Below are 12,334 nucleotides of genomic sequence, written 5' to 3'. Positions count from 1 at the left end.
AGATGCGTCTTGAATCTGTTCAAAAATATCACACTCTGCTGTAAGGATTACAAATGAGGGACAGCCAGACAGCACTGGATAAGGAGTCAGAGAGTCTGAGTTCTGGTCCTGTCTGCTCCACTTAAGGGCTGTATCACTTACAGCCTCAGTCTTCTCTTCTGTAAAATGGGGGCAAATATATTTTTCTGGCTCACCTCGCAGGGTTGTAAGGCTAGGATGGTATGAAGAATGTGCTGCCACCCATAAAGTGATATGCAAAACTATAAAGTGAGTATTGATCTTCATTAATGTAGCTTTTTAAAAAAAAGTTTCTCATGTGAGTCAGTAGCTCAAGTTTACCCACGGCAAACTCATGTGTTTGCTATTTTAATTTACCTTTTTATAGTTTTATTAAAAACAGAGAGATTAGTGGACTGAACCCCTCCCGTGCGCCCATTCTGGAGAATTAATAATCATTTCCATTTAAAGATCCTTAACATTGTCTCGTGCCCTTTTAAATGTCCTTCTAATATTAAGTTAAAGGTGGAGGATCCTAAGATATGAGTTTTTCTCCTGTTGTTGGCAGAGGATGAGATGCTTATATAGCATCACCAACTCAATGGACATGAATTTGAGAAAGCTCCGGGAGATAGTGAGGACCAGGGAAGCCTGGCGTGCTGCAGTCCATGGGGTGGCAAAGAGTCGGATACACTTAGCGACTGAACAACAGCACTTCCTTTGTCTTGCTCTCATACTGGAAGTTAAACCCCTGAGGCCATGGGCCCCAGCCTCTCCTTTCTTGTGTGATGTCGAGGCCCACATCAGTGTCCCACCCTCAGTAGGGACACAGTAGGTGCCCATCTTAACGCAAGATGAAGTCAGTCAACATGGGGGCAGGGGAGAGGCGCCTACCTAGAGATCAGAGGGCAAAGGAATTTTAAAAATCTCAGGTTTCTATCTGTATGAGATGGTGGATGTTAACTAAACCAGTAATCATTTACGTGTGTATGCATTTGTGTATGTGTCAAATCATTATGCTGCACACCTTAAACGTACACAGTCAACACAACCAGGAAACAAAACGAAAAGAATCTCTAGATCCTCAGGCTTTTATTTGGAAAGCATTTTGGTTCACACTTCCTGCCAGCATTTCAGTGAAGGTTGGGGGTGCTTCCTGGGATCTAGCATCAGGTGTGAGCAGTGCTGTTCACAGCACTGGGAGAAGGTGGGGGCGGGGGGAAAGTCCACCCGCGCAAATCATCTTTCCACTTGGCCTGTGGAAGCCACTCCGGGCCATGGAAGTCTCGTGGAGTCCCCGAAGGAGAAAGAAATACAGGCCGATGGCGCCCAGAGCCCGCAGAGAGGCGAGACCTTGCCCCGGGGGGAATGTCCTTCCGTCCTCAGCCTGAGGTTGGGTCATCTCGGCCTGGAACATTGTTCGGTGGGGAGGGGTCCCCTCAGGACAAACACCCAGCGGGTCTCCCACCGGCTTGAGGCCGGCCGTGCGTCGTCGGACTCGGTGCCCCCGAGCCTCGGGCTGGGCGGTGGGCCCGGGAGGTCTCCGGGCCTGGGGACGCGGATGGCCCCCCCGCCCCTGGAGCGAGCGCCGTAGTCAGGGAGCTGCGGGAGCGCCATCCGAGGGGACAGGGAGAAGCGGTTAAGTCAAACACAATCAACCTGAAACCTAAGGCTTCAAACTACGGAGAAAGAGGAGCGCAGGCAGGGGGACATACATAGGGAGAGAGAGGAGAGAATTCAAACTGTTAAGGAGTGTGGACAGACTTCCGACGCCGTAGAGCCGGGTAGCCTTCTCCGGCTCTTTCCAAGGGTCGCCGCAGGCGCTCAGCCCAGCGGAGGACCGGAGCCTGGGGGGCAGAAGGCGGGTCTGGGGTAGGGGAGTGGGCTGAAAGGAAGCTGAGCCCCCGGGGGAGGTGGGACGGAGGGCGTCGGCCCCACGCGGGCAGGCCTGGGCGAAGCGGGCCCTCGGAGCCGGGCACCCAGGCCCGTCAAACAGGCCACCGCGGGCCTCCAGCTTGTGAACGGTGGATGGAGAGAGGGGAGGGGGAAGGTTCCGAGCGCGCCCCGCCCGGCTGGGTGGGCGAGGACCCCGAGGAAGGGGAAGGACCCCGGGGAAGGACCCGCCCCGCTGCAGGGAGGGGCCAGGGCAGACGACGGTGCGGGCGAGGGGAGGAGCCGGGGCGGGCGCGCTCCCAGCCTTAGCACCCCGAGTCCCGGCCACCCGCGGGCGGAGCTCCAACTCCAGCCGGGACCCAGGCGCCCGCGGACCCGGCGCTCGCCCGCCTCTAGTGCGCGCAGGCGGGGCTGGCGGCGCTCGCGGCTCTTGGCCGCGGTTCGGTCCCCCTCGGGCTGGACTGCCGCCCCCGGGGGAGCCGACTTCGAGCCTCTACTCGCGGTCTTCTGGGCCGGCTGCGAAGCCGAGAGCGCGGGCCGCGTCCTCCCGGCCCCGGCGCCCCCCATGCACCTGCCGGGCTGCGCCCCAGCCATGGCCGACGGCAGCTTCTCGCTCGCCGGCCACCTGCTCCGCAGCCCCGGCGGGAGCACCTCGCGGCTGCACAGCATCGAAGCCATCCTGGGATTTACCAAGGACGACGGGGTCCTCGGCTCCTTCCCGGAGGAGCGGGCCGCCCGAGGCACCAAGGAGCGGGATAGGAGGCCAGGTGCGCGGCCCGCCGGCCCCAAGGCGCCTGCCGGAGGCACCGAACCGTCTCCGCCGCCCGCACCGGCGCCAGCCCCGGAGTATGAAGGTGAGTGCACACCCCGGCTGCTCCGAGACCCTCTTAGGGCTCCCAGACTCAGGAGCTCTGCGAGAAGAGGAGAGAGCCCCTGCCTTCACTGTTATTAAAGCATCTGGGCGCGGGGCTGGAGGCTGTGTGCATAGCAAAGGCTTCCCACCTGCGCTCTGGGAAAGCTTAGGGACCCCTCGCAGCCCTCACCACCACCCCCCCCCCCGCCTCCTTGGGCCAGCTAGGAGCCCGCGTGGGTAGGCAGGGCGGCCCCCATGTACCCCGAGCAAGTGTCTCTGACCGTCGGGGGTCTCGTCGTCCCAGCCCCCCGCCCCTACTGCCCCAAGGAGACCGGGGAGGCCCGACCGAGCCCTGGGCTGCCTGGAGGACCGTCCGCCCCCGGCGACTCGAAGCTGTCGGAGGAGGAGCAGCCCAAAAAGAAGCATCGACGGAACCGCACGACCTTCACCACGTACCAGCTGCACGAGCTGGAGCGCGCGTTCGAGAAGTCGCACTACCCCGACGTGTACAGCCGCGAGGAGCTGGCGGGCAAAGTCAACTTACCCGAGGTCCGAGTCCAGGTAAAGTGTGCAGACGGGCCCGGGGGAGGGCGGGTGGCCCAGGCTTCGGCCGGTGCTCCCTAGAATCCCCGGGCGGCCTCGCGTTCATGGCGGCACTTTGCCCGCGGACCTTCCTCGACTTGGCTCGCCCAGAACCCGCCCCCTACCCCCACCCGGGGAGCGTCACTGATTTTCCATGCGCCCCGCGCACCGGCCCTTGGACGGTCTGTTCCAGTTCGCAGTATATCTCCCCTTTGGATCCTCTGCTTCTAAACTAAAGGAGTTGGGAATGGCTGACGAAATGGAGAGGCGACAGCATCCTGGACTAGGGAGGGGGCTCTGGGAGGGGGGTGGTCGGGAAGCCCTGAGTGGAGAGAGAGTGTAGGTAGCGGCTCCAGTGTAACCGTATTGAGGCCCCAAATGCCACCCTGTTCGCTAACGGTGCACACCTCCGTGAAAACGAAAACCCTGTCTTCTTACGGAAGCCTGGCCCCTCGCAGTTGAAACTTTCGGAGGATTTAAGAAACTGACTTTTGCTTCTCTGGTGCACCTCCAGCCAAACTTCCCGCTGCTGCAGAGGCCCTTTTCTTTTTTATTTAAAGGGGTTTTCGCTTTAATTAAGGCTGAATTATCTTTAATCCCTGATCATTAAAATATTTGAAAGCCTTAAATATTTGCTAGTCATCTGTGAAAAATCTGGGAGGATTTCCAAATTGGGAGAGGCCTGAAGGGGAGACATTGGGAACAAATTGCGCGGCATCTGTAAGGCCCTGGGGCTGAGATGGGACTTCTGTGTGTGTCTAATGAGTTGGATTTCCAGGAAGGGAGGAAACTCAGACGTTTGGGGCTTTTAGTCTTGTCTTAAAAAGTAAAAGTGGACAGACTCTTGCTTTTTGTCTTTTCTGTTTAGTTAAAGGGGTTAAACTAATGTCATGATTTTAAAACATGGTTCCCTAATGTGACTTTAGCACTAACTGGCAGGGACAGTTCAATTTCTTCTAATTCAGGGCAGAGGAGCTGCAAGGGTTTCACTGAAGGGGTGGACATTTCAGCACCTGCTTTACAGGGAGGGAGGGTGGGGTAGGGAGAAGGGAAGAAAACAAGTGGAAAATGAAGAAAAGGGAAAGGGCAAAGCCCTCCAGTGCCCCTCTGGGATACAGGCCCAGCCCACTCAAGGGCTGTCTCCACAGCACTGTCCCACCTTCCTTTTCCTTCACTTGTTCCTTCCCTCTTGACTTGTTCGGGGATGTTTGCTTCTTGTCTAAGATGTGTTCTTCTTGAGAACAGTGTCTGACTTCTCTATCCCAGGGCCAGCACAGTGGCCCAGCGTATGGTGTGTGCTTAACACATGGCTATGATGTCATCAGATGGGGGGGATCTCAGGGTCCCCACTGTGTTGAGGGAGCAGTAAAGCAGGAGAAGAGCAGACTACCCCAGGCTTTAGCCCTGGAACTCTGGATACGGGACCTAAAGCCTGATTTTTCATGGGATGGGGTGGGGTTTGGTGGCGGGCAGTGGAATGTGCCAGTGTTCATATATCTAATGTTTCTGGGGGAAATTAGGGCCTGGGATACACAGATGAATCATTCATAGACAGGGGCCCAGGGAATCTGCATTTTCTGTTCTTTCTCTCCCACCCACCCCATTCCAGCCTTGCAGATACTTGTCCTGTTCTGCTCAGGTGTTGGGTGGTCTTTTTCCCTCAGTTTTCCTAGGGAGTCCCTCTCCCTATTATTAACTCAGAACTGCTGTCTCCCTTGTTGGGTGTCAACCTTTCCCACATTTTCCTTCATAAATTCAACACTGAAGCCACCAATTTGGCGAAAGTTCCTTCTAGATTCTGCACTAAAGTAGACCAGTTCTCTGTGTTCTGTTTCCCGGTGGTAACTTGGTAGTGAAGGCTTAATTACGCCTTCTCCTGTGCTTTTTATCAAATCAGCAATGGAAGTTTCAGCATTAAGAGACTTCACTCTTTAAAGAAGAGAGAGAGACTCTTGGCATGGACTCTCTAAAACAAAAAGAGAAACTTGAACTCATTGAATTCATCTTAGGGTCATGTCAAAATTAACTCCATACAATAAAAGTAGACTATTGAACTATTGTAATCCTCGAAAGCCATTTTTAAGAAATATCAGAAATACGAGTCAGATATCAACTAAATAAAAATGAAAATCTTAGGAGAGCAGCAACATGCATATTTAAATATGCCCGGGATAATAAAATCAACCCAGTTTGTCCTTCAGTTACTGTAACCAGTAATGTGGACACGGGTCCATTTTAACAGCCAGTGTTGCCAGTTAGAGTACTTCGAGCCTTCGTTTATACCTTTGTTTATAACGGAGGCAGAGGTAGATAGGCCACTGTGAGCCGTGCCACCCGGGGAGGAAGCCGGGTCTAAAGCGCAATGTCAGGATGGGCCGCCAGCCAGCAGTCTCAGAAATTTGGTGAGATCGGGTTTCCCACGGTCCGGTTCCAGGGTTAACTTCATTTCCCATCCCCCCCCCCCCCCCCCGCCTGTTTGGTGCCACGAGTTGGAAACAACCACAGCTAAGGGTGAGGAGAAACAAGGACAGGGTGGAACCGCCAGGAGGACAGGGGTGGGACAGAGCCTCAGAGCGCGTGAGGAAGAGGGTAGCCTTGGGCAGAGGGACAGAACGGAAGGGCACCGCGGGTGTGCAGCAGGGGTCGCGGGGTGAGAGGGGCAGGGGGAGCCGTGGAGCCCCGGTTTTCCTCGGGAGCGGGGAGTCCTGCGCCTTCCGCACCCCGACGGCGCTCTGCTGCCTTCCGCAGGTGTGGTTCCAGAATCGACGCGCCAAGTGGCGGCGGCAGGAGAAGCTGGAGGTGTCGTCCATGAAGCTCCAGGACTCGCCCCTGCTCTCCTTCAGCCGCTCCCCGCCCGCCGCAGCCCTGGCGCCCCTCGGGGCGGGCCCCGGGGGCGGCGGCGGCGGGCCGGCGGGGGGCGCCCTGCCGCTCGAGTCGTGGCTCGGGCCGCCGCTGCCGGCCGGGGGCGCTACGGCGCTGCAGAGCCTGCCGGGCTTCGGGCCGCCGGCGCAGAGCCTGCCCGCCAGCTACACGCCACCGCCGCCGCCGCCGCCCTTCCTGAACTCCCCGCCGCTCGGCCCCGGCCTGCAGCCCCTGGGGCCGCCGCCGCCGCCGCCGCCGCCCGCCTACCCGTGCGGGCCCGGCTTCGGGGACAAGTTCCCGCTGGACGAGGCGGACCCGCGCAACAGCAGTATCGCAGCGCTGCGCCTGAAGGCCAAGGAGCACATCCAGGCCATCGGGAAGCCGTGGCAGGCCCTCTAGGGGCCCCGGGGACCCAATCGGGCCAGACGCCGTCCCGTGAGCCGACCCCGAGCCGCAGGCGCGCGCACCCCTTCTCCCTGGGTCCCCCGGGCTCGGCCCCTCCTGCCCAGCGCCACGGGAACAACTGGGTCCGGGTCGGGCATCTGCGCCTGGCTCGCACCGGAGGGCTGACTCCTAGGCCAGTCGAGGCCCTCTGGCCACCCCTACGTCCCCACGGACCCCTGGCCTCGCTGCTGGACGAAGACAGGTGGCCACGTTGCCCCCACCCGGCGGGCCCCGGAGCCTCCAGGTTCAAGGAACCCAAAGCCTCTGACCTCGGCCCCTCCAGGGCGGCGTGGCAACCCCGAACAAGGACGGCTAGGAGGAAGGGGAGACGGAGAAGGTTTGAGGGACTGTTTGTAATAAGTAGCTTCAAAGAATTGAGGTGGGGCGGAGAATTAAAGATTGACCTGTTTTGGTTTGACTGGTTCAGCGCTCTCAGGACTGCGGGGGCGAGAAGGAAGCTGTGTGTATGAATGCGGGTTCTGGGAGGGGGGGCTCGGGTGATGGATCAGGGGTTGCGGAAAAGCAGTTGGCTGCGGAGAAGCCGGGCCGCCCCACCCCAACACCCCCACTCCCACCCCCCCAACACCCCCACTCCCACCCCCACCCCCCTGCGCATCCTCACCCGGCACTGCGCTGCCGCCCGGACTCGCCCGCGTCCACGACCCCGCGGCGCCCTAGACCCAAGCTCCCCTTTCCTGGCGCGACGGGCGCCTACGAGTGTGCGGGGTTCTGGGTGCTTGGAGCCAAAAGCTCAGCTGCCTGCGCGTTCCCAGCCCCTCGATACCCTAATAGCCGGGCTGCAGCCGCTACTTGGAAGGACTGGCTCCAATAGGAAGCATCCACCCACACCATCTTCCTAGGGTAAGAGCTGAACTTCCCGAAGCTCCTGGCGGCCCCGCCTCCCTCTTTCCAACCCGCGACGGCCCCAGACGCCTCTCAGATCCTTGTTCAAGTGTCCAGCTCGGGGCCAGCTCCTGCTACCCAGGGTTGATGACATTAGTGCTCCGGAGGCTGGAGCAGGCCGACGTTCGTCAGCTCCGCGTCTCAGGCTCGCCTCCCTGGACCTATCGGCTCCTCCCAGCCCAGCGGTTCGGCGTGGCGCGCGTAGGGCTGGCAGCCGCACTCCGGAAGGATGTCCTGGAGCGCTGTGCGCCGCGACCCGGGGCGCACGTCCTCGCGGCGCGTCGTGGACAGGATTGCAGTTCTTTGGCGCCGTCTCTGGGGCTGGGGGAGGAATTCAGAAGTCTCTACGGGCGTCAGCATCTCGCGGGGTACTCACGGAGTACTGTCTGAGGGTCGTTAGGACGTTAGTGAACCACCCCAGCCCCCTTTCCTCCTGCGACGAGCCGGGCCTCCCTGGGAAATGGGAAAGATGGGTAGTTTACCGCATGGTGTAAACTCTTGGCGACCTGGCAGGAGGCAATACAGGTTGTGATCCCACTTTTCTGATCCGGAGTATCCCTGTGCGGCCCTTGGGTTCCTGAAACCTACCCGGGGAAAGGAGGACTGTCGGGGCTGGAAATGGAGGTAGCGTCATCACAGGACCCAGTCCTTGCTCTGTGGGTCCTTACAGTCTGGGCATAACCAGAGCTGTGTACCCCTAGGCCCTCCTCTGGAGCCTAACACATAGTAAGCTGGTCAGTAAGAATTTATTGAGTGGGTTGTTTTTCTCAAGCCGTTGTTGTTGCTATTTGGGTTATCTGACTCTTTTGCGACCCCAGGGCCTATAGACCCCCAGACATCTCTGTCCATGGGATTTCCCAGGCAAGTATAATGGAGTGGATTGCTATTTCCTCCTCCAGAGGATCTTCCTGACTCTGGAGGGTCAAATCCTGGAGCATCAAACCTGCGTCTCCTGCATTGGCTGACAGATTCTTTACCACTGAGATATCTGGGAAGCCCCTTTCCAGGAAGGTAGGGAGTAATACATTTAATGCTTTTCTCTGACAAGAAAAATGAATGGAGTGGCCCAAGTGATATCAGCTCTCGGCAGGAAAAAAAAAAAAAAGGTAAACTCAGGATAAATAAGTAAGTAAATTTCTCTCACTTTGGCCTATCTTCTCTTTCATCCTTCAATGCCTTCATTTTACTAGGAATAATTTATTCAGAGAACTTCAGTGGTACCTGAAGTACCTGAAGTGTGGTACTCCACTTCAGATGAGTACCACACATTCCACCCTCTTTCACCTTAGTCCTGGACACCTCTGACCTTTCCTTTCTCACCATTAGCATCTACTTTGATTTCCTTAAGGACTTCCCTGGTGGCTCAGACAATGCGGGAGACCTGGGTTCAATCCCTGGGTCGGGAAGATCCCCTGGAGAAGGAAATGGCAATCCACTCCAGTACTATTGCCTGGAAAAGCCCATGGACAGAGGAGCCTGGTAGGCTACAGTCCACGGGGTCGCAGAGTCGAACACGACTGAGCGACTTCACTTTGGTCATTTTCATTGCTCATTCTGTCTCCTCTCTGCCACTTTCCTTCCTATTCTTTTTCTTTCTTTCTTTCTGCATATGCAGCTTTCCACCATTTTCCTCTCTTCTTTTACTCTGAGAATGAATATTCTAAACCATCTCTTTAGGCACCAACAGACTGAACCATACCTGGATTCAGGAACAAGTCCCTGGAGGATGATCAAAATCCTAATAGCTAATCACCATTGAAAGCTTACTATGTGCCTGCACTCTTCTAAGTGGTTTTCATCTCAGTGAAGCCTCACAAGGACTCTACCAGGAAGATTCAACTAGCCCCATTTTATGAATGAGGAGACTGAGGTATTGGAGAGGTTGCACCAATCAACTCTGCTTGTAAGCCTTGGAGCTAGAATAACTAGAAGTCCTCTATCAATTCACGATCATATCGCATGTTCAGGAAATATTTGCTGAATAAGGACTCCTTAATTCCAGTTCCCACGAACAGCTCATTAGGCCACACTGGGAATGAGATGCTGAGGAATGGATGCTAGCTGTGAGTGCCTTCCTGGGCTTCCTGGGGGAGATGTGGACGAGCTGAGGCCCCTCTCTCCGCAGTCCTAAGGGCTGCCTAGCAGGGCGGATTTAAGGGCCCGTAGTGAGTCAAGCTCCCAACTCCGGGAGGAGGGGTGCAGGTGAGGCGGGCAGGCGATACTTTACTCAGGCTGGACGTGAGAATGGCTTGCGGTAAAGAGTGTTAAAACCCTAGACGATCGAGAAATACCCGGGGCCGCCGCGCAAGCTCACGGCTACGGAAAGCAGTTTGCGGAGGCGGCGGCCAAGGAAGACCCCCGCTTCCGAAACAAGACTCTCCCTGTGATTGGGGCGGCGGGGCGGTGGGGGGGGGGGCACCCGCCTTTTCTAGGACTCTGGGGAAACTGCCCCCCACCCCAGTAAACCTGCATCCCTCTGGAAGTGGCCCTTGACTTCCACCATGAGGCTGCGAGTTTGGTCCAGACTATGCTACATGTGTGCACCGCAGCGGGACAGGAACTTGTTGGCACTGGTTTCGCGGGGGTCGGGGAGAAAAGGCGGTGTGCGGCTCTAAGCAGGCCTTGGTTCAGTCCAGGTCGGATCAAGGCAGTCTAAGGGCGTCCTGGGGGACTCCCTCGAAGGAAGGAGGGTCTGACCCGCAGCCGGGCCGGGAAGAGAGGGTGGGACAGTCGGGACCGCGGCCCTCGGCTCCTGGGAGCATCGATGCGAGCAGCCCGGGGCCCAGCAGCTGGGCCGCGGGGGCGGGGCGGGGAAAGGCGCCTCTGATTGGACGGGCTGCAGGGGTGGGGCGGGGAAGCGCGCCTCTCATTGGAAGGGCTGCAGGGCCGCAGGGGCGGGGCGCCTCTGTCTGGACAGCTCCGCGGGGAGGGCGGGGCCCGGCGCGTCGGGTGGAGCCGCTGCAGCAGGTTCCTCTCGCTCCGCGTGGACCGCGGTTAATGCCCAGAGCCCGGCCCTTGCGGAGGGCCCTGCTGGCCCAGCCTCCGTCAGCCACGCCTGCCGCGCTGGGGCACTTCCGTTTCCGCCTCTCTCCCTTTTGGAGGCATCTCTTTCCCGCCTGTAAGCGTGGCGCCTCCGCGCCCGGCGGGATGTCTCCGGACTGCTGGTGGCTATTTTTCTCTCCCTCGGGGGCGCGGGGCACCGAGGGCTCCGCCTCTGCGGGTCGCCAGTCTCCTGAGCCCCGGCGTCCAGAGGCGGCCGCAGCCGCGCGGGGTCTTCCTTGCTCGGCCCCCGCCTGCTCTGTGGCCCGAGGCCCGTCCCAGATGTTCTACCGCCGTGGGCTTCCCGCTCTCGGAACCCGGTCCTGTCTCCCTCTGGCCCGAGCTCTCATCCCTGCTGCCGGGAGCGGGTGGGGAGGGTGTAGATGAGACGGGGTGGGAGGACTGAGAGATGGAGCCCTTGTGGTGGGGCGGGCTTCTGCCAGAGGTCAGACCCTGGACTGGGGCGGCCCCGCTGCATCCACTTACTGTGAAGTGTCAGTCGCTCAGTCGTGTCCGACTCTCTGCGACCCCATGGACTGTACCCCATCAGGATCCTCTGTCCATGGGATTCTCCTGGCAAGAATACTGGAGTGGCTTGCCTTACCCTCCTCCAGGGGATCTTCACAACCCAGGGACTGAACCCAGGTCTCTTAAGTCTCCTGCATGGGTAGACGGTTTCTTTACCAACTGCTGCTGCTGCTGCTAAGTCGCTTCAGTCGTGTCCGACTCTGTGTGACCCCATAGACGGCAGCCCACCAGGCTCCCCCGTCCCTGGGATTCTCCAGGCAAGAACACTGGAGTGGGTTGCCATTTCCTTCTCCAATGCATGAAAGTGAAAAGTGAAAGTGAAGTCGCTCAGTCATGTCCTACTCTTAGCGACCTCATGGACTGCAGCCTACCAGGTTCCTCCGTCCATGGGCTTTTCCAGGCAAGAGTACTGGAGTGGGGTGCCATTGCCTTCTCCGCTTTACCAACTAGTGCCACCTTATATGTGATTGCTCAGCTCAGTTGCTAAGTCATGTCCAACTGTTTGAAACTCCATGGACTGTAGCCCACCAGGCTCAGACTTTGTCCATGGGATTTCCTAGGCAAGAATTGTGGAGTGGGCTGTCATGCCCTCTTCCAGGGGATCTTCTAACCCAGAGATGGAACCAAGGTCTCCTGCATTGCAGGCGGATTCTTTACCAGCTGAGCCACCAGGGAAGCCCTTATTCACTTATTTTAAATGTATAGTTAATTTCTGGGGAGATGGGAAATGTTACACGAAGGGAGATGATCCCTGCCCCCACAAGGGGGTGCAGGGAAGTCCTCATGCTTGGTTCTCTCCGCCAAGTTCATCACTTCAGTTCAGCTCAGTCGCTCAGTTGTGTCTCACTCTTTGCGACCCCATGGACTGCAGCACACCAGGCCTCCCTGTCTATCACCAACCCCCAGAGTTTACTCAGACTTATGTCCATCGAGTCAGTGATGCCATCCAACCACCTCATGTGCTGTCCCCTTCTCCTTCCGCCTTCAATCTTTCCCAGCATAAAGGTCTTTTCCAATGAGTCAGTTCCTCATATCAGGTGGCCAAAGTATTGGAGTTTCAGCTTCAACATCAGTCCTTCCAATGAATATTCAGGACTGATTTCCTTTAGGATGGACTGGTTGGATCTCCTTGCAGTCCAAGGGACTCTCAAGAGTCTTCTCCAATACCACAGTTGAAAAGCATCAATTCTTCAGTGCTCAGCTTTCTTTATAGTCCAACTCTCACATCCATAC

General features: G+C 57.8%; 1 protein-coding gene across 1 annotated transcript; it reads left to right on the top strand.

The window, feature by feature from the left end:
* The first annotated feature begins 1,709 nt into the window (after window positions 1-1,709).
* On the top strand, window positions 1,710-7,040 carry RAX (retina and anterior neural fold homeobox). The gene is made up of 3 exons (XM_061400344.1): window positions 1,710-2,744; window positions 3,048-3,304; window positions 6,074-7,040. Exons 1-3 carry the CDS (start codon window positions 2,456-2,458, stop codon window positions 6,584-6,586), a joined length of 1,059 nt encoding a protein of 352 aa, XP_061256328.1. The 5' UTR covers window positions 1,710-2,455; the 3' UTR covers window positions 6,587-7,040.
* Window positions 7,041-12,334: the final 5,294 nt, after the last annotated feature.

Source organism: Bos javanicus, chromosome 24 (assembly GCF_032452875.1).
Source record: "Bos javanicus breed banteng chromosome 24, ARS-OSU_banteng_1.0, whole genome shotgun sequence".
NCBI classification, from domain to species: domain Eukaryota; kingdom Metazoa; phylum Chordata; class Mammalia; order Artiodactyla; family Bovidae; genus Bos; species Bos javanicus.
The sequence above is the reverse complement of the archived record's forward strand: the minus strand, read 5'-3'. Positions and strand labels throughout refer to the sequence as shown.